This window comes from Dicentrarchus labrax, unplaced genomic scaffold (genome assembly GCF_905237075.1).
Source record: "Dicentrarchus labrax unplaced genomic scaffold, dlabrax2021, whole genome shotgun sequence".
NCBI classification, from domain to species: domain Eukaryota; kingdom Metazoa; phylum Chordata; class Actinopteri; family Moronidae; genus Dicentrarchus; species Dicentrarchus labrax.
This window is the reverse complement of record NW_026136723.1, coordinates 25,168,430-25,193,354: the sequence shown is the minus strand read 5'-3', so window position 1 is coordinate 25,193,354 and position 24,925 is coordinate 25,168,430. Positions and strand designations below refer to the sequence as shown.

General features: G+C 40.2%; 3 protein-coding genes across 3 annotated transcripts in view; 2 read left to right on the top strand and 1 right to left on the bottom strand.

The window, feature by feature from the left end:
• Window positions 1-66: 66 nt before the first annotated feature.
• On the bottom strand, window positions 67-9,223 carry flot1a (flotillin 1a). The gene is made up of 13 exons (XM_051391175.1): window positions 9,069-9,223; window positions 8,494-8,557; window positions 8,129-8,204; window positions 7,476-7,566; window positions 7,007-7,150; window positions 6,647-6,766; window positions 6,172-6,267; window positions 5,660-5,812; window positions 4,798-4,979; window positions 4,585-4,630; window positions 4,296-4,433; window positions 3,698-3,862; window positions 67-3,255 (listed from the first exon to the last, which is right to left on the bottom strand). Exons 2-13 carry the CDS (start codon window positions 8,534-8,536, stop codon window positions 3,235-3,237), a joined length of 1,275 nt encoding a protein of 424 aa, XP_051247135.1. The 5' UTR covers window positions 8,537-8,557; window positions 9,069-9,223; the 3' UTR covers window positions 67-3,234.
• Window positions 9,224-10,296: 1,073 nt separating this feature from the next.
• On the top strand, window positions 10,297-20,716 carry LOC127358220 (tubulin beta chain). The gene is made up of 5 exons (XM_051391174.1): window positions 10,297-10,452; window positions 15,314-15,422; window positions 16,724-16,834; window positions 17,291-17,535; window positions 17,735-20,716. The coding sequence occupies exons 1-5, from the start codon at window positions 10,396-10,398 to the stop codon at window positions 18,545-18,547; spliced, it is 1,335 nt and encodes a 444-aa protein (XP_051247134.1). The 5' UTR covers window positions 10,297-10,395; the 3' UTR covers window positions 18,548-20,716.
• A 2,532-nt stretch (window positions 20,717-23,248) lies between these two features.
• LOC127358218 (uncharacterized) overlaps window positions 23,249-24,925 on the top strand; it is a 28,785-nt gene continuing 27,108 nt past the window's right edge. Inside the window, exon 1 of the mRNA XM_051391170.1 lies at window positions 23,249-23,528. The gene's annotated coding sequence lies outside the window, so the exon portion shown is untranslated. The remainder of the gene's footprint in view (window positions 23,529-24,925) is intronic.

Sequence of the window (24,925 nt, the reverse complement as noted above, 5' to 3'; positions counted from 1 at the left end):
ATGTGAACCAGACATCTAAAATCAACTTAATGTTCTTTGGCAGATCAATAAAAGCGAAATCTTAAAAATGTTTAGAAAAAAATGTTTATTTGGACCTCGCCGTGCACGTGAAAGCTGTACTTCATGGGGTCCCCGTGAAAACATGATGCAGATACAATTCAAAACACAACTCGCCTTCTGATTAAAATAAAAATGTGAACAAAAATACAAAACCAAGAGCATGCACAACTCAGATGTGTAAACAGAAATACAGCAAAGTAAGACTAACAAGTAAACAGCAGTAGAATATAAGAGTACAGGACGTAAGTGGTTTCCTTTTTGCAATTTAATGACAAGTTTATCGTGTACATGATTATAGAATAACATTTTCCTGCGCAGGTGCACAGACTGTAATTTAAAAGCTTCCATTTTGTCAGAACTTCACCAGCAAACAACAGCAGGAATCGAAATAACAGAAAACTCTACTAAACTGACTACAGCTTAAATACATGTATATAATCAAACACTGACTGGGGCTGCTGTTAGTGAGAGTTAGTAACGGTGACTTGTGAAGCAGATCTTGCTATTGTATCAAATATCAAATATATACTGTATAAATACATTTGTATTCATATGTAGTGCCACTTTAGAGTATTTTTACACTTAAAACATTTTATTACAGAGGAACAAATATCCTGTTTCCCTTTCTATAGCTAACCAATAGGTCATCTCCTCCTACTTTGGTAATTCCACATTAGAGCGTCCTGACTGAAAACATATACTCTGCAAGATTAAATTACAGTTAAAGTGTGACAGGTATCAATGCATGCATAATAACAGTAATACTCATCTTAAAATACATACAATTACCTTCAGAAAGCCATTTCAATACATTTGGCTGTACCGTGATCAGCAGTGCAGTGAACGAAGTCACACACAGACAAACAGTGAGCTATTTAAGCATCATTGAGGAGAAAAAAAAGACTATTCTTGGTTAAATGTAGTGCTTGTAGTAGTGTAGTGATTACACGATTCCTAAGTAGCTTTTGATGCTTTAAAGTGTATGCAGATACAACAGTGACATAAAACATGTTTTGAATATGCAGCCCCGGGTGGGGGGGGTTATGGTGAGGTAGAGGGTGACGGGGTGATAGGGTTAGGGTATAAGGCAAGTTGGAATACTTTTTAGGAACCAACACTTCAGAGTGAGCTCCTAAACCTTCACTAGCATATCGTTCTGGGTGACAGATGCATCGACTCTAAGATGAGAAACTGCTAACATACAATGCACGAGGTTTCCTTACGTATTACATTTAAAAAAATCTAATCTTAAATATTCCTTTCCCTGAAGTACAAGCTGATCACTTGACAATTACAATTCTAACCAAAGTAACTGTTTAGCATCTCGTCCATTTGTCTTCTCATTAGGCTTTCATTTGAAGAACGATAATGATAACATGGTTCAATATTTCAGTACAGTTATCTCATAATTACACTGTGGTTTCCCCATTGCTACGATAGAAGGCTAAAGCTATATTTTACATTTACCTTTAGTTCCACAAGCTACACCTTTATGCTACATAACTGGCCATAATCACAAATGGCACCACTTTGCTTAAGGTATACATCTAGTACAATGTATGGATTATCAGGCTGCAGTGTCACAGGAACCTGAACCAGAAGATCCAGGTCCAAGCTCCTGTTTCGGTCTAGATCTGTTTTGTTTTAGTGCTCTTGAATCCTTATCAGTTCTGGAGCTGACCCTGACCTGTGACCCCACTGTTAATGATGGTATATGTGAATGAATCAATATGAATGCACGTCTAGCAGGCTAACATACAGTCCTATACTGACTTCCTGATTTATTTTTAATTGCCACAAGCCTGTCACTGTGGCTGAAGGCTACTAACAGTTTGTTTTAGTGCCATTTGAAGAGTTTTAAGTATATTTAGGTGATCATCTGGATATTATTGTAAATCGCAATTATTTTGGTCAGGAAAATGCTGATCTACGATGGTCATCACAGCATCAGTTAATCAAAAAATCCGACCGCTTTCAATCTATTACAAATTTCTCTTTTGCTCGACCATGAACTTTCCTCCCAACATCATAATTAACTTTGTCATTACAGTAAGGTTAACAGTAAATTGCAAGCAACCAATACAAAAGGGCTGTGAGGTTTAAAGTGACGATCGCAGTGCTGTGATGATCGATATAAAAATACAAAAACAAACACGTTTAATACAAGTGCTTAGTATAGAACCTGGAGTCAACTAAAGGTTAATGAACATGCTAATATTTCTACATGAAGTGTGGTATAAGTTTCTAATGTTTGGTACTATATAGTGTTGTATGCCTTAAGCAAAGGGTCCTCAAAAAATACTGTCCTCAAAATGTTAACACGGATTCAGCAGGACAAGACTAGAAGACATCAGTAGACATTGTGGATGGAGAATACATAAAGAAAGCAATGACATATTAAAAAACTAGAATACATAGCAATGACACACAAATGGTATCACAATTAGAATTACCTGTTAGTTTGCATTTATCCATCTGGTATGACTAAAACTACAGGCTGTGGTGTTGGTCTATTATTTGGATTATGTATTGTTAGTAGCATTAGTAAATGATTATGGTTATGAACGTGTGTTTGTATTAAACTTTCATGTTAAGATGCACTTTAGGTTTGGCAGCAAGGTAGTGCACAGGCAGTGATGGAGGAGACATTAAAGGTCAACACAGACAGTGGGGACAAAGACAAAAGGAGACAAATAAAGACGTTCTCAGTGTGACACAAACACAGAAAATGTTCTGTAGAGAGAAGAACGTAGGAAAGGACAAGACTGTTACACAGAGGCTACGGTTACTTTGGTTGCTTTTTCAATGCATTTTAAAATCTGGACAAGCCAATGTAAATCAAGTCGCCAGAATTTTGAAAATAAAATATGGTTTCTGTTCATGCTTAATGTACCGTAGTACCTGTGAACATATGAACTAAATAAAAACCAATTACTTGTAATAACAACTGTAACTGTAGCCAGAGGAGCCCAATACTTTTAGCTAAGACAGAGCTGGACAAACACAGAGACATCAGAGCAAGATGTCGACAGAGTTACATGGGGGAAACAGTTATAAAGATGATGTGACACAGGAATGGGAGAAGAAGAAAGAGGCTGTAAGCAGAGTCATGCAGTCAGCTGATTAGACACTGGGAGAGTGGATCTGCCTGGACACCAGCCTGGTTGATTCTCTTCAGCCTGTACGAGAGGTCACCTGAGGGAAAGAGAGAGAGAGAGAGACAGAGAGAGAGAGAGAGAGAGAGAGAGAGAGAGAGAGAGAGAGAGGTCTTTTTTAAAATATTAATAAAGTAGTATTAGGCGCATTTAAGCCAATTCAGTTCAGTCCCACTGCTCTGATCAACCATGTGCTACCTGCCGGTTTCAACTATCAGACAGAAAAGCTGTTCAATCTATGGCCAGAGTCCCAGATCCAACGGACGGCAGTTAACAGATTATTCATATAAACTTCATAAGGTGATAAAAATATCGAGGCTGTATGTGCATCAGTGTGCTTTTGACTTCTTCTGCTTCCTGTCGACAAAAACATCAATAATTGTATCTCTGATATACATTCTTGCATCCTCAATGATGCAATTGACATGAGTCCAAGTCCAGTGAAATACATTAAAATATATGTGCATGCATAAATGTGTTACCTGGGAGATGGTGACTCCGGTCAGCTTCTCCACCGCCTCCGGGAGGCGGGTCATGATTTCCAGCACCTCTCCTGACAGTTTGGCTGCGCCCACCTCCCCGGCTCCACTGGACACCATGGTAACCTTGTTGGCCGCACACAGGGGCTTGCTGATCTCTTCTGCCATCTGGTGGAAGACAGATATTACCAAATGTTAAAACTGTAATGAAACCTTCACAAACTCCTTTATAAGTGAGCAGGCTATGCAGTGAAACTAACAACAGGCAGTTTTTAATATATATATATATATATGCCATGCACGATTCAAAATACATTAGATAATTATCTGACTATATGGTTTAGTTTTAAATGTTTTGATACAGACTTATGACACTATAGAATTGTTCCACCAATTGTTTTGAAAGGTTAGGAGCTGACTATGAATCCAAACAGAAAACACTTGCAAAATGTGCATTAGATAATTAGCTGTAATTAGGGCAGTAAGTAGAACCCAGGGATCTGTAACCAAAGCACAAACTACCCACATACAGCAAAGATGCATAAAATACCACTGGCTGTATGTAAGATATACATGGACTGTACAGTAGGTTGACTCTCACCAGAGGCAGTTTCTCCAGCAACATGTCCACCATGGCTCCATCTTTGTACTGTTGGAAGGCCTCTGCCTTCTTCGACATCTGCTCTGCCTCAGCGCGACCCTTGGCCTCCACTGCAAATGCCTCAGCCTCACCTTTAATCTGAAGGAGACAAGAGGACGACTTACTTTGCCAGAAAACAAGGCCAATTCCCATCTGAGAAGCTTGCGGTCATAAGACCAATATTAAAAAATTTTTTTTAACATGATTTCCTAACTTTAAAAAAAAATAAAGACAGCTGAATGTGACTCACCCTGATGGACTCAGCTTCAGCCTCTGCCTCCATGATCAACTTAAGGCTGGATAGAGAGAGAGAGAGTCAGGCAGAGAGCAGACAATGAACCATACAATACAACTTCATCATGAACAATACTGAAACATGAGGAAAGACTTTTGTCTGATCTTTATTTTCACTTAATCCTCATTTTAATTTCCTCAAAAACGGCAGCAAAGCCTTGCAACTCACCGCTGAGCCTCAGCCAGCTTCTCCAGACGGTACCTCTCAGCATCCGCAGGTTTCTTCACCTTGGCCTCCAGCTCTTTCTCCCTGCGGGTGATCTCCTGCTCCTGTATCATGATCTGCTGCGTCCGCTCGACCACCTGGACCTGCATCTTCTCCTCCTCAATACGCTGCTTCGTCTTCGCCACCTGGCAAAGGAAGATACAGTACATACATATCATATTTTGTCATTAAATATTATCCAGTCAGTAAATGAATGCATCTTTCTGATCATATGTGTGCAGTTGTGTCTGGATTTTCTCATCATCTCAGCCAATCTCAACTGTACCTACAGAGGATGTTCAGAAACCAGGATAAGGTGTTAACATGCCACGGTATCCAGGCGGGGCAGCTATGGTTCAGTCTAGTTCTAGTTGAAGTGACCTTGGACAGCTGAATACTGAAGCTTAAATTGCTCCCAGCTTAGTATCATTGTGAGTGCTTTGGATAGAAAGCACTGTATTACTCCTCTTGAGCAGGTTGGCACCTTGCAAGCAGCGTCTTACATCAGTGTATGAGTGTGTGTGTGTGTGTATCCCTGTATACATTGTTTCTGATCGGTTGTGTGCAGCTGTGTCTTGGTTGACTATCTTCTGTACCAACAAAGACTGTTCAGAGACCAGGAGCCCACTCAAGGTTATTGACTGCTTGCACTAGTTATAACTTGTTATCCACTTATAACTACATAAAGGTGACCAATTAAAGTCAAAACCTCCAGACAATGACCAATGGTGTGCAAGGCACTTATGCACAAACCATTCTCTATAAACATTAAGCTCACTGGTGAAATAATAACATTACCCATTACCTCTTATTCACCCTTGTGTACCTGCAGCTGGTAGGCCATCTCTGATTCAGCCTTCTTAGTGTTGACCTCGATGTCATAGGCTGCCTTCTTCAGCTCATAGTCCCGCTGGGCCTTTGCCATGTCGATCTCATTCTTGTACTGAGCTGACACTTTCTCCTGCATTGCATGGGCCTCCTGCAGAGGGAGAGACAGAGAGAGAGAGAGAACAGAGAAATGAGGGTGGACTAGGGATCAGTGGGAATAACTCTTGAAAATAGGATAAACAGGATGAAGATGCTAAAAATACAGAGAAGAGTTTATACAAATATCACTCGTAAAACTAAGGAAAAGATAAGTGATGGACTACTCTAAAAACAAGATGATCGTGAAGGCGGCCTCTATCACAATATTACTCTTTGTGCTTCTCAAAATAAAGAACACAATTCCAATAAACCCTGTTGCTATGTGGAGCAAAGAGGGTGTTTATGTTGAAATCAAACACTTCACAGGAATAACATTATCCACGAGGATGGAGGCAATGTGATTTATCTCACCCTAATCACAGCATCTCTCTTGTTCTTGGCCTCTCCGATGCGAGCGTCTTTCTGAACCTGGGCTGTTCGAGCCTTCCCCAGTGAATGCAGATAATCCTGTGTACCAGAAAGAGATAAAGAAGTTAGATGTTCTTGAATATTCTTCATTAAATATGACTGATTTAATCCAAGACACAGACAATTTCTTTATTTTTTGTGCTGTCATGATGTTACTATGGCAGAAAAATTAAAAGAACAAAATACAGAAATGAGAAACATGAACCTCAATGACCTCTGGATTATTCTGTGTGCAGTTTTTAGGTTGTTCCTTTCTTGAACTAGGAATTAAGATGGTCATTTATTTGTTAAAAATAATTTTAGGACATCCTCAAACTCCTTAATCACACATCAAATCAAACATAAGTTACAAATGGTCAGATTTTCCACGTCTGACAATGACAAACTGTAAAATTCTAATGTGAAGATATGAGGTTACCTGGTCGTCGTGTACGTCTTTGAGCGTGTAGCTGACCACGCTGATGCCCATGTTGACCAGGTCAGACGAAGCCACCTTAAAAACCTGCTCTGAGAACTTCTTTCGGTCCTTGTAGATCTCCTGTAAGAGGAAGATGTGTACTGTGATGTTGAAGCTAGAGTGGCATACTCATAACAGAATCTAAAGAATACAAGTTAGATCAGTGTCACATGTTCAGCCCTGTTATCAGTGTCAGTGTTTGATGGAGGGCAGATTTCTGTGTGCCTTTACAGTCAGGAAAGCAGTGTGACTTAAACAAACCTTTAGCATGAATCTTTCCAGTAAATTCAACATTGAAACGAACAACCATCAGATCCTCACCTCAACAGTCAGGTGGGCGATGATAGCCCGCTGGTGTCCCTCCAGCGTCTCCAAGGCGATCTGAGCGATCTCGGGCTCTGACTTCCCCATGAACATTTGGCAGGCTGCAGCCAGCATCTGTTTATTCTGACCCTGGATCTTCATCTGTAGGAAACAGCAACGCGTTTATTATTAAGACTGCAGAGAAACACCAACATGATCACTGGGTTCACTCCTCGTGTCCACATTGTCAGATGTGGTTTAAACTACATTTGGATATTTGAATTGTACAATACATTTTCCTTAAAATAATAAGTTTATACTCATCACTTCTTTATTTAAATCCTAACAGACAGGGGACCCTGGGACAAAATAGGGGTCAGAGGTCTAATTTGTTTCAGTTTAGGGGTCTTTGACATGAAAATGTTTGAGAACCACTGCATTAGTCTACACCTGCCCACCTGAGCAAAACCCTCCTCTGCACACTGACCTGGGCAATCCCGGTTACGGAGATGGGCACCCCGTGACGAGTGTAGACTTTATCGCTCTTCACGTTCAGAGTCAGAGTGTTCAGGGAAATCCTGGAGAGAGGCAGGGTAAACCACGTAAAGGAAAAGATTATTGATTGATTATTCACTGCTCTAATGTTATGCATTAAAGTGTATTAATCTGTTCTCATATTGAGTTGCAAGCACTGAGTGCAGGACTGTACAGGCACCGAGGCCAGTTTCAACACTCAGACAAACAAAACGCTAAGTCTAGTGCCATTTGATGGACTGAATGTAGGAGGAGGAGGAGGAGGAGGAGGTATATCTGAAGATCCAAATGTGTTCTAGCCTGCAGGCCAATGATGTTGAATTTGAAAGGGAGATAGAAATCAAACTGCTCTTATGAGATGAGATGTATGTACAGCACAAATGAGAGGAGAAAGTAGGATAAAAAAATCATGGAGGAAGTGCACAGGCGTTACCTTTTGTCAGTGATAGACTTTTCTGATAGCCTTTGCACTTATGTGATTGAGCCTACGTATAATCACTCTCCTCCTTAAGCTAAAAATCTCCCAAATGCAAAAAAAAAAAACGTAAATTAAAGTGTTTTATGCAGCAGAAGATTCCAGAAGATAAATCCTTCATGTTTGCCAACCTTTGTATCTGCTGAATGCACGGGAAAACGAACACTCTGCCTCCAGCTATCATCATCGGAGGAGAACGACAGAACCCTGAGAGAGACCAGAGACCAAGCAGAGCCTTAAAATCTGAGTTTAGACATAACTACAACTGAGTGATATGAACAAAATATTGCATCAAATTTCCATCACACAATAACTTAGATATTCAACCAGTAAAAGTTAAGTAACACAGAAACTACGTCTTATTTCCTCATGTTTTGTCCATGGTGACAGACAGCCTCCTAATGTCCAGAAATGCATGAATAACAACAGTTATATATACTCTTAATTATGATATTGTATTTTGTAAAATACTTTAAAAAATAGGCCATGACTTTACCTGACACCACCATCGCCTCGTTGGGACCACAGGTGTAGAACATGTTTGCTGATCCTCCCTCAGACTGAAAAACAGCAGTAGAATAATACATAAAAGCACTCACTATTAAAGTCCCACCTGACAAACACTGTAAAAAGGCACCAATGTGGAACATGCGCAGAGTGGTTGAAATCACTATACTACCATACATATATATATATATATATACACAATTATATTATTATCTTATTTTCAAAAATAAGGCCTCCAGCAGTTTATGCTGTAACAGAATGAGTCCCATATAAAAGCAGAGGGAGGGGTTGTGATGGGTACCAGACAGCAAACCTGCAGGGCTCAAATCTAATTTACACAAATGTTGCGCAGTAAAAACCCGCAAGAAAAGCCGCATGAATAACAGAAAGCCCCACACACAAGAGCGACTTTTCAGGGCAAAATAAAGCTTTTTAAAATATCTGTGTAACATTTCTCTGTGAAAACTGCCAGTGGCTAGCTTTCTATCCATTAACTCAATCAATTTGGCTCACACATTTGTGTTTTGCTGTGAATAGAGGATAATAATAATAATACACACTTACCGGTTTGTATATAAACGATGTGATTCTGGGAGAGTAAGGTGGAAATGGTGGAATAAGTAGCGGTCTGTTTTGGTTAAAATTGGTGTTATATTAATCCCAGGTCACGCTTTATTCCCGTTATGAACCAGCTGATGCGGCCAGTAAATACAACTGCAGCTCAGTGGCTTCCACTGCGCATGCCCATTATTTAATCTGTGTGTGTTAGCGCCATCTAGTGGCGTGGTGGGGGAACCGTCATAAATACACCTCAGTATGTGCTGAGTTGTCCATTGTTAATGGGATTGTAATGAACTTTCACCCGTGAATTATTTAAATAAATACAGTTTGTTCAGATCTATTGTTTGGTGTGGTAGTTTGACTTTATTATCCAGTAGTAGTAGTTATTATGAAGATTTGTGCATGCCAGAATACAAACAGCCTATGTAACAGTAGGCCTATGTTATTTTAAAAGCACAAATTACAGATGCAGATGTATCCAGATGTAGTAGTAAATCTTTCTATTTCCTTCTTTATAACCGTCCAGTTTTTGCTCCTCATTAAAAGACTTGAAAACATACATTGACATACCATTCATTATAACATTATATTTTCAAATGTAATTTTACATTTATACAGGATTACCTTGTATATATTGTTGTGCTGATTAATAATAGCCTTCCTCTGTACATTCAAACACAATAATCAGCTATTTCTTCTTTATATCCTCATTTCTGCTAGTTGGCCTATTATTACATGTTAAACAGGCATGTTCATTTTATTTCCTTATTATCAGAATAATAATCAGCTTCATTGGCCAAGCATAGTATGCACACATACAAAGAAAATACAGGAATAAACATAAAGCTAAGACAGGAACAACAAAGATGAAGAAATAAAGGTAGAGAGGACAATTAAGGTAAAATCTGTGTATATAAATATATATATAAGTGTTTCTGTATCTAATCATATAAACTATAATAATATATAATGAATAAAACATGCCTTCCTATTCTTTTCTATTCTGCATTGTTTCATTTAGGTTACAGAGGCTCCAACGGGGCAGTGATGACAAAACCCGGCACTCCCTCTCCTCTTCCTGTCCTTGCCTTTGAGACGTGGAAACCCCTCTCGTAGTTTTCAGCCAATCAGCACCGAGGCTGCAGCGACAGCAGCCAATCATTAGCGTGAACGACGTGATGGGCCGCGTCCCAAAACTTTGGCTCCGCCTGCAGGACCGAGAGCAGTCCACACACTCTATGAGCCTGTCTGTCTGTCAGTCTGTCTGTGAGCAGTCAGTAGGTCAGCAGCTCTTTCTCCTCCACACTTAACTTACTCACTACCATCCATCATGAGGGAAATCGTGCACATCCAGGCCGGCCAGTGCGGGAACCAGATTGGTGCAAAGGTAAGAAATTTTATGTTTATAGCAGTTTATTACATTTTTTTTTTTTTTTTACCAGTTATGTAAAGTTAATTCTGTAACTTATTTAAATAGACCTTGCTTTTGTTTGTGTGATTTGACAGTTTCAGAAAATAATTCAATGTAATTACAAAAGATAAAAAAATTAACTTTTTTTGTTAAACAAAACAGCAGGAGATATAGCCTATATATAAAGATGGGGGGGGGCAGCCCTATTGTTTTCACTGCAGCCTCCTGTTTCAAAGACTCATTTAATCTTCTCATCTGACACCAGTTTATGGCTTAATCTTAAATTGTGTGTCAGTGGTGTAGTTCAGCAAAACACCTCAGTCTCTATACTTAAGATACATTCTGGGTATAAAGTCTGTCATTGTCTTACTAGCACCAAATTAGTTTTGTTTTTGCTGCAAGCTACCTGCATCCAAACGAAATGTTTATATTTTAAATGCATTTATTCAACTGCACAAATGTATCAGTAAAACTATGAAATAACACTCAACTCAGTCAAAATAGAAATTAAATAGAATATCTGACTTAATATTAACCACTTTACTATAAGAACGTCCCATTTTCCTATGGGCTGCACTAAATTCTGGTATAATTAAACATCTTTGCATAATTATTTTGCATACTGTAACAATTCACACCTCTGTAACTGTTGACAAAACAGTGACTCAAGTCATTGATCCATGATTAATGAAGTTGGCCAGACTGGAGCAGGCGCTCAGGGCCAGCTGCTGTCTCGGCCGCCTGGTGAGTCGGACTCTTTGTCACTGAGAAAAGGGAGAGGAAAAAAAAAAAAAACAAGAGGAGAGGGTGAAAAGAAAGGAGAAATTTGCTGAAGCAGAGGAGAGGAACGCAGCAGGAGGGGGTGAAGGGGGAATAGATAACAAGTGTCTCAGTGTCTGCTCAGAAAGCACAGATGAGGTCATTTAAAAGGCTGCTTTTCCAGTCAGTGTATCACATGCAGACGCCCCGGGCCCCCAAAACCACCAGTGACCCCGAAAACCTTGTTTACACGAGGACATGAAGAGATTATCTTCGGAATAAAGTGCTTTCTGTTTCATCTGTTTGCATGCAGCGATTTTAAATGTCCTGTGGTGCTTCTACACTTCAGATCAACTGTCAGTCAAACAGAGCTGCAACGATTAATCGGTCAATCAAAATTAATCTGCAGCTTTTTTGTTATTGTGGTTTATGCAAAAAATGCCAAATATTTGCTTGTTTTAGCTTCTCAAATGTGAATATTTGATGGATTTTAATCAATGGAGTGTCTATGAAATATACAGATGGGGGAAAATTTAAAGGAAAAACCACCACAAACCTCCTAGTCTCTGGATCCCTCTCCATTCTCCCATATGTGTTTAATTTATTTACATCATTTAATTCTTATCAAACCTTTCAATGATCCCTCGTGTCCCGTATGAAAGCATCTGGATTTGTCACATTTCTCCACTCGTCCATTCAGGTCTTCTCTTTAATTTGTTTAATTTGTCACCGGTCAGTGGTTTTGGACTGTTGTTTGAAGCAATTTAAAGACGTCACTGGGGAATTGTGATGACCAATTTTCACTATTTGTTGACGTTTTATAAACTTAACATTTAGTCGATGAACCAAGATAATGATCAGAATTTGAATTAATCGATTATGTTAATAATTGCTACTTGTGTCCATGCAATCAAACAGAGGAATGACTACCAATTAAAGGTCCAGTGTGTAGGATTGAGTGGCATCTAGCAGTGAAGTTTCAGTATTTGACCTGGTAATGAGAAACCAGTGTTTGGTTTGTCTGTTCTGGGCTACTGTAGACATGTCGGACTCAATGGAAGGCGACCTGCAGTGTCTGTAGATTCATTCATAAAGAAAACATAACAATTCCTATATTCAGGTGATTATACATGAAAAACATAGCTATGAATATTATATAAAATTTCTGCCATATAGACCTGAGACTTTAAATCAGTCAGTAATCAAGTACCAAAAGAGACATTGGTGTTTTTATCAATATATTGCAGATTAGGTCTCATAAATGTTACTTCCATCACCTTCTAAGTGGAGTATGAGTGTAGCTCTGATGTGTCGTCTTGTCTCTCAAACTGTTGTACTTACACATCAGAAACAGGACTCAGAGAGTGGTTTTAAGGCCTTTTGAGACTCCTCGCTCCTGGGGTTCTTGGCAGGACAACAAGAGGCGTGGCAGCAACATATGGGGTGACTCAGACGCCACTACTCAATGGCTCTGATCGGTGAAGACAAGTGTATTTACAGAGGACTTAGTGAGGCTGAGGTCATCCTCATTTCACAATGGATTAACTTTGCCTGAACTCACTCACTTACCCAATCTAGTTCCAACCAAAATCTGCTCAGGTCTGTTATGTGGCTGGAGAACTTCTTACAGATACAACACGTGAAAGCTTAGATTGTCACAGCAGGTTCACTCATGGTGTGTGACTCTCAATCTTTGCTGTTGATTATTTGTTGCATATAAAGTCTGTAGTGCAGTTTGTTTGTTTTATGTTTGTGCTACTGTAAAACCCATTGTACATCACCATGTATATTAAAACAGACTGTGTAAATGTAAGAGATTCATTTAGTAAATTATGTCGTTTTTCAGTATTCTTATAGCTTTTAGCCAGTAAAGTGCTTAAAGTCAAGATGGTTTTTTTTCCACAACTACTTGACTAAACTTGTCGACTTGTTGCCATGGTGATCACAGGGGGTTAGTTTCAGAGGCTGCCAAAGATGGTGAGGTGACTGTAGTGAAGATTTAAAAAAAAAAGGGGATTTTCTTGTGCACCAATCTCTCTCTCTCTCTCTCTCTCTCTCTCTCTCTCTCTCTCTCTCCACCCACACACATATCCAGCCACAGAGTCGTGCCAACCTCCCTCTGGTTATCTCTCCCGCTTTCTCTTAAACACACACAGTCCGTGGCACAGATTAGGGTCAGTTGACTGAGCTGGTGTGACAGTCTGTGCTCGTGTCTTAACTGAGTTTGGCGTTAATGTCTCAGCCTGTGGAAACGAGGCCGACTGAATCCTCCTGAGAAAGCTCTGCTCTTACTGACCCTCTGACTACGAACGCAACAAGGACTTTTAAGTTGTAGAGCCGGTGTTATAGCCAGTTTGTGTTTATGTGCATGATTCCATGAAACCAGCTGGAAAAATCCAACAGCGTCATCCCTTCCCATAAAGCTGTATAACAGATCAATAAATCACAGCTAAAATGACAAAGTTGTGTGGAAGATAAGAACATCTTGTGACTTCTTTTAATTAAGAAACCAGATTAGCCCAAACTGCTTTCTGATGTTGGTTAAGAGACTCAAGTGTAAATTCTCTCAAACAGCGGAGCCATTTTCTATTTGTGTTCCTTTGCAATAAAGACTTTGCTGGCTGTTGCATGATTTGTGAGTTCAGCCAAAGAGATTTTCAAAGCTTTAAATAGAACTTACTCTCAGATGAATGTGTTTTAGCATGTTATGCTGCATATGCAAATTTAAAGGTCCAGTGTGTAAGATTTAGTGGCATCTAGTGGTGAAGTTGCAGAACTCGCCTCTATCTAGAGCTGGCGTTGGTTTGTGTGCCCTGGCTTGCTGTAGAAACATGGTAGTTGAACTTGGTGGACTCCGTGAAAGGCGACCTGTCTGTAGACTTAAATGGTTAATTTTAAGGTAAAAAAGCCACAAATGTTACACACTGGACCTTTAAGTTTATCAATTAGTCATTCAACAGAAAACAAAACAGCTATTTATTTATCATTTAAGTCATTTTAAAGCTTCTTAGATGTGAATATTTCTTGTTTTTTCTTGTTGCTTTCTCATAAAGCAAACTGAATATATTATCGTTTGGGATTGTTTCCCCAAAAATTGTAATAACCAAATGATTAATCTGTTAATTGAGAAATGAATGATCAGATAAATCCATAATTAGAATTATTTGCAGCCTTATAGTGAACTCCTTTGTGACACAGTTATCCCTGTTTTTCATTGCTTCCTCCTTTTGTTGTCTTTTCCTGGTGTCAAACCTTTGAAATTCTCAGTGTTTTGCTATTTCCTGGTCATTTTTCCAGCAGAGCAGAAGCACTACAGCTCGATCAGACTCTCGCTGTCTCATTTCAGGTTTTTTTTTTTATTCCACATCTGTGGTACATTTGTGAATCTAGCAGAAGATTTACATCATAAGAGAGTTTCTTCTAAGCTGTTTTTCTTCTGCCTCGTTCTCATTTTAGCTGTGATCTGGATGAAAGCTACAGTCCCTTCTAATTTCAGCCCTTGGCTCAGACAGACCAAATTGGAGTTGGAGTTGAGACAGGATGTTGCATGCTTGTGCATTTAAACAAACATTTAAACGTGTTCCACATGATAGAATGAGAGTTTGTCCACGAACTGCAGCTTGTGAGAAACAGCAATTATATATGTGGCTTTTTTTAGGTGATCTTGTGACCGCAAAAGGTAATCAGATGTTGGTGTGTTATTGGGAAGCACAGAGGACAGAAGAGTGATTGTGAACCCCTCTCCTCTTTCCCCTTCGTAAATAGGCTTGCAGTTATGGGCTTAATCAGTGCACAAAGACACCTTTTTCTGCGGCGTGTTTCCAGAACTGTGACTGAATAACTTCCCCGAATACAGAGCATTTTATCAGAATTAAAACTGCAAATGGATGTTTCAGGTTTCAAGCCAAATGACAGATTTATTGTTTATAATTGTCAACAGATCTGATTTAATCGGTTTTAGTATAATTTAATGTAAGTAATCTAAATAAGAGTCTAACAAATAGACATCCTTTTTTAAAGATTTTTCAGATTGTAAGTACACAGCTTCTGTACTGATGATGTATTGGCCTGTGTTTAGTTCTGGGAGGTGATCAGCGATGAGCACGGCATCGACCCAACGGGAACCTACCATGGAGACAGCGACTTGCAGCTGGACAGGATCAGTGTGTATTACAACGAGGCCACTGGTGAGTACATCCTGACTGACTGAGGTCTGTGTTTGATAAAGTGAGATGAGACGTCCCCCCTGTGGAGAAACTTTCTCACTGCGGCTCCAAGGAATAAGATGCAGATAAAAATACAACCGCTTGTGCTTATTATTTAACTGGATTTAAATAATTACATTTACATGTCTTGATGAGATTCAGTACATACTGCCTTAAAGAGCCACAATAAACTACATTTGTTGAAGATATTCATAGTAAAAGATCTGCCCCAGGCATGTATTATGACAAATATACCAATAGGATTTTAATTTCCAAATTAAAATCCGTAAAAAGGCATCTACTCCTTCTACTTCATTAAAAATTCCAATATGCAAATTGTGTTCATTTCTAAAGTTTAGGGCATCTACAGCTAGTGCACTCATAAATGCAGGATCCATCAAAACACATGCAAGAGGAAGACCCAGTGCCACCCCACCTCCGGTGAAGCACAGAGAACTGTCCATGATGTCTCCTACTTCACTGTAAAGTCTGTTCTCAGTGGATGTGCACTGATGCCTTCAGGTTTCTGCATCTCACTGTATACGTTGCATACTGGACCAGAGTTTGAACTATTTGTGATGTCACAAATCATGCTCTTAAATCAGATCTTCAGTGAGCACAGAGAAACTTTCCACTTTCAGCAGATGAATGTGAAAACATGCTTCTAGTGTCAAACTCTACACATACACGACTCTGCACAGTCAGGCTCATCTTACTGTAGGAACAAGAAGAAAAACATATTTTTGAGTGTTGGGGGACTTTAGAGAGTTTAGAGATCCTAGAATAGCCTTAGTGATGTGGTGAAAGAGTGTTCAAAGTTAAAGTGATTGTGGGGAATTCTACTATTATTTTCCAATAATAAATGCCTTAGGACAGACCTTTTTTATGTATTGCATGTCATCTGAAGTTATGTCAAACACAAATATTAGGCTATCTTGGCTGCATTGTTGAATGTCTGTGGGATCAAGTAACATAGTCATCATTCCAGGAATTGAGCAACACTAAGCAAGTAAACCAGGGGGAGTAAAGCAGTGCCTTTTTTTCAAGCTTAGAGGGGAGGCCCACAGTCTCAGACTTAGAAACCTCCTGGTTTTATAGTGTTTGACTCCACCTAGTGGTCACATGCCCTTACAGCAGCTGTTGTACTGTACAGTGAGCTTTTCAACCTATTAAACGGAAGCCTATGTAGTTACATGAACGTGTCTTTCCAATACTCTTAATTTAAAATGTACTGCACAGATTTTGTTTGTTCCTGCTGACATGTCGTATGTGTCTGTGTGCAGGTGGGAAGTATGTGCCCAGAGCCATCCTAGTAGACCTGGAGCCAGGCACCATGGACTCAGTCCGCTCCGGACCCTTTGGACAAATCTTCAGACCTGACAACTTTGTCTTTGGTGAGCACTCAGCCAACTGGAGAAGAGTTTGAGTTTATAATGTGGCCTTCTTTAATAACAGCCAGGTGTGATACAGCTTGTACATCTTTCCCAAGGACACTTGGACGCTTGATGTCACAGAGGTTTGGTCTCTAGTTGAAGGAAAGACTCTTGGTGTCCCTTTTGACCTATTTTGTGGTTTTAGTCACGTCCTGTCCATTTGACAAAAATAGCTCAACTGACTGTCCTATATGGCACAGACAAGCCTACTCTTGCCATAAAATCCCAGTATGAAACCACATGGGCTCTCAGCTTACTTACTGACTTTGACTTAGTTGTAGGATGCTTCAAAACAGCTCAGTGTTGACTTTTATTATGCTTGCAATTAATTAGAACACAAATTCAAGTTGTGTTTGTTTGGTTGTTGAGTGGACGGCAGGAAAGAAAAGATACTAGCTTCTTTTTTTTATTCCCCAGGTCAAAGCGGAGCGGGAAACAACTGGGCCAAAGGTCACTACACGGAGGGGGCGGAGCTGGTGGATTCGGTCCTGGATGTGGTGAGAAAAGAGGCTGAGAGCTGTGAGTGTCTGCAGGGTTTCCAGCTCACACACTCCCTGGGAGGAGGCACTGGCTCCGGCATGGGCACCCTGCTCATCAGCAAGATCAGGGAGGAGTATCCAGACCGCATTATGAATACCTTCAGTGTGGTTCCCTCTCCTAAGGTAACGCATAAAATGTCAGATACAGTAAAGTAAAAGAATTTCTTCATTTACCATTGCATATTAGATATTAGCCTACATTGTTCCCATTACATGTCCTCAAAATGAAATAATAATACCATCCCTTATTGCTGCTCTTATAGAGACATAGTAGTAGTTTTTCTGTTTCTCGTTACAACTGTTGTTGTCTCTTTGTCTCCAGGTATCAGACACTGTGGTTGAGCCGTACAATGCCACACTGTCAGTCCACCAGCTGGTAGAAAACACAGATGAGACCTACTGCATTGACAACGAAGCCCTTTATGACATTTGCTTCCGCACTCTCAAACTCACAACGCCCACCTACGGCGACCTCAACCACCTGGTTTCAGCCACCATGAGCGGCGTGACCACTTGCCTGCGTTTCCCTGGCCAGCTTAACGCTGATCTGAGGAAGCTGGCGGTCAACATGGTTCCCTTCCCTCGCCTCCACTTCTTCATGCCCGGCTTTGCTCCTCTGACCAGCAGGGGGAGTCAGCAGTACCGCGCCCTGACGGTGCCTGAGCTCACCCAGCAGGTGTTTGACGCCAAAAACATGATGGCAGCTTGCGACCCTCGCCACGGACGCTACCTGACGGTGGCAGCTGTGTTCCGTGGCCGCATGTCCATGAAGGAGGTGGATGAGCAGATGCTGAATGTCCAAAACAAGAACAGCAGCTACTTTGTGGAGTGGATCCCCAACAACGTCAAGACGGCCGTCTGCGACATCCCGCCACGTGGCCTCAAAATGGCCGTCACCTTCATCGGCAACAGCACCGCCATCCAGGAGCTGTTCAAACGCATCTCTGAGCAGTTCACTGCCATGTTCCGCCGGAAGGCCTTCCTCCACTGGTACACCGGAGAGGGCATGGATGAGATGGAGTTCACAGAGGCAGAGAGCAACATGAATGACCTGGTGTCCGAGTACCAGCAGTACCAGGACGCCACGGCCGAGGAGGAGGGAGAGTTTGAGGAAGAAGTGGAAGAGGATGCCTAAAAAAGTAACGCAGCACGTGCTGAAGAAAGAAAAGAAGTTAACAACCCCAAAAAAACGCAAAAAAAGTGAAAAGAAAAAAAATATTGTGATATTGAGTGAAGGAATGTAGCAGAGCGAGAAGCATGGGGGTCTGAATTGGTTAATGGAGGGAGGGAAACAATGGGGAAGAAATGAGAAGGAAGGTTGAATGTAGGCAGAGAAGTGAACGAGAAGCGGGATGAGAGACTGGATAACAATTACGTGACCAAATTCATGTGCCATGGTTTACAGTTTATGTGACGCCATGTAGGCCGGTTTTTACCAAGACTAGCCTCCCAAAATCTTTTTTTACACTAAGATCTTGTCTTGTAGCAAATGCACAAATGAAAAGCACTTCTTACACTTCACTTTCATCACATAGGATTGTCTTTTACTGTTTCCTGGAGACTAAAAAAGAAAATATTAGGAAAATGGTGGCGGCTTTGTACTGTGAAGTTAATTCCTTCAACAAATGTGCTAAATTGTTGAATTACTTATTTTAAATACTGAACCTACATTCACTCACACTCCATGCAAGCAAGCTTGTAAAAATTTGCCAAATATTGATGTGACATTACCTCTTGCATGAAAAACAGTATTTTTTACATTCATTGGAAAAATGTCATCTTTGTGCTTCTTCACTGATCTGCAGTACAGAGTTAGATGTTTTATTCCAAAGGGTTGAAACATTTAAACAAGGGTGAAGTCAAAGAATGTCAAGTGTTAGAAACCCTATAAATGTGACTTAAATTGTTTTAGGGAAAACCAGGCCAATAACCTTGAAAGTCAGCTTCAGAAATAAGAATAATGCCATTATCAGTGTTAATTGCTTTTATCAGTGTTCATTGCTTTTGCTTTTTTTTGTCAGCTTTCAAGACCCACTCTCAGATGAATGTGAATTTGGGTAGTCGGTGGAACAATACTGTCTCCTTTCCTGTTAAACAAATGGAAAGGCAGCTCTCTTTTCACGATGTAGTAACATTAAACTTCATGGAAAAGAAGAAAACTTGTGTCACTCAGCTGAAGGCAGCCGTCGGTTGTAAGTTTACGTCACAAATCCTCATAATCAGGTTATTGTTTTCTCCCTTGAATTGTAACTTTTATTCAGAAACCACAAAACTAAAAATGTTTAGATTGTCAATCAAATCAAAGCTCTGTTTTATTGGATTGTGACAAATAAATTGACTTCAGTCAGATACATTTTCACAGTTATAATGCAGCAGCAGCAGCAGCAGTAGCAGGATTTTTCCCAGACGCCAGCCAACGTCATGAGGAGGATCACACACTGCAGATGCCCAGAACTCAGGCCAGGCCATGCAAAGCATATTAGCCTTAGCCTCTAACTATTTTCCATTTCATACTATTTGGGTATGTTTGATTCAAAAAGACTTGAGCTCATCTTGACTATAATCATCTTTGCTGCTGTTGGATTAAAACCATTTCTTTATTAATTCCATTTCCCCATTGGTCCTCATAAAATACATTGTATTTGGATTCAACTAATGAAAATATTAGTGGTATCCCAAGAAAATACAACTAATCTGCATGTTGAACCTCAGCTTTGAGAAGGACAAACTGACAAGAAGGAGCAGTGAGATGTATTTTAAGTATTACTTTTCGGAGAGAAGTTAAAGAATTCATGTTTTACCTGTTTTTGTTTTAACTTTATCTCATAACAGTGAGAATTTGCAGCATTTTTGTGCATCTAAAGCTCACTCTCAGTGTCCAGAAATGTTCACTTCAACAGCTCGGCTTCTGGTGCTTGTGTGTATTTGACATCACACCAAATCATTTAAACATTTTATGTTTTACAGTTTCTTGAAACATACTTCAAAGATAGCATGCTTTTACTTTTTGAAGAAAAAGTAAAGGCCAATTTGCAGTTTTATATTTCATCCTATAACATGCGTTGTCCTGTGAAGAAGTGCAAACATTCTGGTAAATGTTTACACTCTGAGCCACTACAGTATGCATTCGAATCAGTCCCTTGTGTTCAGTATGTGATCTTCAACTGTGCTGTCTTTATGTCTGTGTGTGCTTTATTGTTTGTTAGTACCTCTTTAATTCCTGTGGAGCAGTTTGACTTATAGGATCCCAGTGACTGTGAAACATTTACGAGGAATAAAAAGGCATTGGCTGGGAAAAAAAATACGATTTTGTGTTTGTTGTTATGGATGAACTTATTTTTGTTTTTTAGTATCCAAAAAAACATCTAACATCTTTCCCATCTCACAAACATTTAATATTTCAGTTGTTCAGTGAATAATTCACTGTATGGCTTCAATGAAAGGTTATTTTCATTATTATTTATTAATATATTGGTTTTACCCCATAAAATATGAGGAAATTGTGGAAAATTTCCATCATACGTTCCCAGAGTCCAAGGTAACATATACTTGTTTGTCAGGTCTAAACCCAAATATATTACATTTATTATGATGTAAAACAGAAAAACAACGCAGGCAGCAGCTGAAACCATAAATCAGGACCTTTGACGGAAGTAGCTAACGTTATAAATTTACTGCAACCAACATACTCTTACCACTTAATTCCTAAAACTTAGTTTTATGTTGTCTTTCAACTACAGATTGTACTGCACGGACAATCATCTATTTTGTTTATTTATAACAATTCATTATCATGATCCCAGGAATAATAATCTGGAGTTGTCTTTAAACCAGCAGAACTTTATTCTGAGTTACACATCTACAGATATTCAGCAAATAAAAAAAAGGAAAGATTTTAAAAACAGAAATATAATATATATATGTTCATTTTATTACTATTTAGATTTAAAATCTGGGAGGAAACAGAAGCACTGATCCCATGCCAACACAGTGAGCACTCTGTACTCCTCAGGGCAAGGAGGTCAAGGCCTGAAACTGAATTCTCACCTTGCTGCTGTGAGACCTGAAGTCCTACTACATCCAGGTTGAAAACACAGCACAGAGTGTTCAGCTGGATATGAGGTGGGACTTTAGGTCCCACAAGACCCTTTTCACAGCAGACATTGCACATGTTGTCAGTGTTTTTTCTGCCATGACAAAGTGTCTGCTGTGAAAAGGGTCTGTCCCACCCAACCGCCCTTTAGACTGCGGATGATTGCTCTTTGCAGTCACATTTGCAGCAGGCAGTAAATGGCTTGGCCATGGTCTTGAGACTTAATGCCAGGCTTCTTTAGTGGTGTCACCAGATGCTTCTTTACGAACGTAATCATATATTTGTAAATCAATGTATGCTGTGACAGCAGACCCACTTGCACAGTCCCTGCACTACCCTGTAATCAGCAGTTCTTTTCATGATCTGCTTAACCATAGCCACCGTAAGCCAGCAGCAGAGTTCATCCCACTATTGGACTGGGTGTGCTGAGGCCTCACCTGCAGCTTCACCAGTTTCATCACTGATACCGGGGTCATCAGTGTCACTTTCCTTTGCCAAGGGGCCCCCGTGAGTGATGGCAGACTTACCGCCGCTCAATTAATCTTACTTAGAGCAACACTCACACAGTCCCTCTTTCTTTCACGCTGCTGTATCTGCTGGTTGAGCCAGTTCCACATCAGCTTCATTAGTGTTCACTTAGGTTTGAATCTCAAAGCAAAAGTTCACCCTGAGTATTTGTCTTTCATGGCCGAATACTATCTCACTCATCATCTGTGCCATTTCTTATATTCTGATCTCCCTCTGGTGGGATCTTCTTAGCCGCGCAATTTTTAAACACTTTCCCCACGTGTTTGACCATTGTCTTTAATCTGTGGGTGACAGAACGGCAGGCCGGCAGTTCACTCAACTCGCTGCTGCCTCCACAACTTTTGCAGAGCTCAGAGTTGACCCTCTCTGTCTCTGTTTTGAAATAAAAAATATAAACAACCAAAACAACATATACTTTCTTAGAGCATTTCCTATGATTTAATCCAAATGAATGATGTTCAGTTGGCCTGTATATCAGCATTTTGTTCATTTCCATGAAGAAAACTGATTGAAATTGTTATTGTTATAGTTTAGATTGTCATTATCAAGGTCTAAACTTTGAAGACAGAGACTTCACTCAGGCTAAACACTCTGGTCTTGTATTAGAAATGTATGCCATTAAAAGAACCAAAGAGCTACTAGAACAATAAGAAGGTTAAAAATTGTTAAGAAAATAAAAAAGTAAATGATACTTACTTATTGAATAAAAAAGGACCCTAAAACATTCATGGAAGATCATCTCTGATGCTCAACATTCTTCCAAATCACTTGTTTCTCACAACCTTCCTGCAGTTATTGCTGTTTATCAGTTGTTCTGTACTGTTAGTGTTATGCATTTAATAAAATATGAAATATCCATAAAATATTCACTGATTCAGGGATTGTCAGGAAAAAGGTTGGAAACCACTGGCTTTAAGGAACTGTCTGCATATTCTGTGCTGTGTAAAGGTGCAAAGAATGGCCCACTTTAACTCACTCACTTTACCAAAAAGGAAGGATTAACCTACAACTCAGAAGTGGTGATAAAATAACTTAAAATAAGTGGAAATACTGACTGAGCCGCACAAACTGATGTGTGAGGTATCCGGGCTGCGTAAGGAGGATTCCCCCCCTTTAACGATCTGCTTGACCAGATAAATGAGCACCAGACTGGAGAAAGTGTGTGTGTGTGTGTGTGTGTGTGTGTGTGTGTGAGTGTGTAGACCAGTATTCGCCTGAGGATAAACTGCAGAGCGGCTGCTTGTGGCTTCAAGCCACATTTCACGATCTTACCGAGGCTTCCCGAGCACCGCCGATCTCAGAAGATCCACAAACCCGACACCAACCGAAACTCTCCAGTTACTCCCGATCCGTCCCCATTGAATCTGCTGTTGTCGGGTTGGGGGTGACGAAATACTGTACATGAAATAAAGAAAAAAAAAAAGGCGATTTCCAGAAACCATCACTCCAGAGCCCCTCCCAGTCCAGGGATTTTCGGATTCGAGGCTTGACAAAGGTAATTACGTCCAATTATAATTATATATTACAGCAATTGGTGTTTTTCTCAGTATTCCCTTCAAACAGGGAGATAGTGGGTTAAATCCTGCAGTTCTTTCCTTTGCTGTTTAGACTATTTGCTTATTGAGAGGCAGTGAGGGATGCGTTAGGGTGTAACCAACAGCAGTGGCAGTACCTACAGCATTCACACAAGAAGAAAACGATAAAACGGTATCAGGGCAGATAACCGCGGGATAAACTTTCTGAAATACCCGAGAAAAAACGATCAAATTCACAGTGTTCAGAATCCTTGCAAGTATTACTCAGACGACACAGTATTTAATAAGGTATTTGTGCTCCAAATGGCCTTCCTTCCTTCCTTCCATCAATTTTGGGTTCATCCTGTAAATTCTTAAAATCTTCCTACTGATGTCTTGGAAACTGAAATAAAGCTGGTATTTACACTCTGAGGCTGATAACCGGATCACCAAGTGGTTTTAACGCACAGTACAGTGCTGGTATTATGTGTGCTGCATTATCATGCCCCTGTATGCGGGATATACCCGTCTGAATTAGGGGGTATTTTCTGGTCCATCCCGGTGGAAACGGTTACGCAATGTGGACCCACTTCGGCGCTACGGCACACATTAAAAGCGCTGACTAAGTATTTGTCACATAGTCATTCATGGAGCGTTGGGTGAGCAAGATAAGGGATGATGCCTGTTTCTGATGTCATATGGATACACCAAGTTATCTTAGATGGGAGGTAATACACCTAAAACTGCATTGGCTCAGCGATGGTATGGCCGCTCCAAACCAAACTGGCAGAAAGAAAGAGAGAGAGAGAGAGAGAGAGAGAGAGAGAGAGAGAGAATGCATGCTTTATTTCCAGACATAAAAATAAAATCATTATATTATGCACACTGTCTGTAAGTGGCTGACTGTGGTGATGAATCCATCCCCAGCCTCTCTTCATTCATTGTCATTCTCCCCCTCTCATTTCCTCCATCTTCCATTCGGATTTCTCCGTGATGGGACAGCCCCGATTCATGCCGGTCTTTCTTGACACACCCTTGGCTGCACCAGCAGCTGCTCCTGGCTGCATGGGCTGCGTAAAGGGTGAGGAGGGGGAGTGGAGGTGGAGGTGCAGAGGAGGAAAGTGCAGGGGACAAGCGTGTCCAGAGAGGGGACCCACTTTTAAGGTGGCTCTGATCTCAGTATATTTACATTAAAGGTTCTATTATTGAATTAACTACATGTGACTATTTGCATGTTAAAAACAGATACATAGACACATAGGAAAACCATAAAGCATTATGAACATCAGGACACTAATGCTAACTAAATGCTGTAAACCTCAGGCTTATGAAATCCACAGTTAGCAGCAATAACACAGAGAGAACTCTTGAAATAATT

Bases quoted from the DNA above. Each gene is read 5' to 3' on its own strand.
- LOC127358220 (XM_051391174.1), top strand. From the start codon at position 10,396: ATGAGGGAAATCGTGCACATCCAGGCCGGCCAGTGCGGGAACCAGATT. The intron at 10,453-15,313 runs GTAAGAAATTTT...GCCTGTGTTTAG, and splicing joins GGAACCAGATTGGTGCAAAG to TTCTGGGAGGTGATCAGCGA. The intron at 15,423-16,723 runs GTGAGTACATCC...GTCTGTGTGCAG, and splicing joins GTATTACAACGAGGCCACTG to GTGGGAAGTATGTGCCCAGA.
- flot1a (XM_051391175.1), bottom strand. From the start codon at position 8,536: ATGTTCTACACCTGTGGTCCCAACGAGGCGATGGTGGTGTCAG. The intron at 6,767-7,006 runs GTGAGGATCTGA...TTCCTCTTACAG, and splicing joins TCGCCCACCTGACTGTTGAG to GAGATCTACAAGGACCGAAA. The intron at 5,813-6,171 runs GTGAGATAAATC...CTCCCTCTGCAG, and splicing joins AGAGAGATGCTGTGATTAGG to GAGGCCCATGCAATGCAGGA.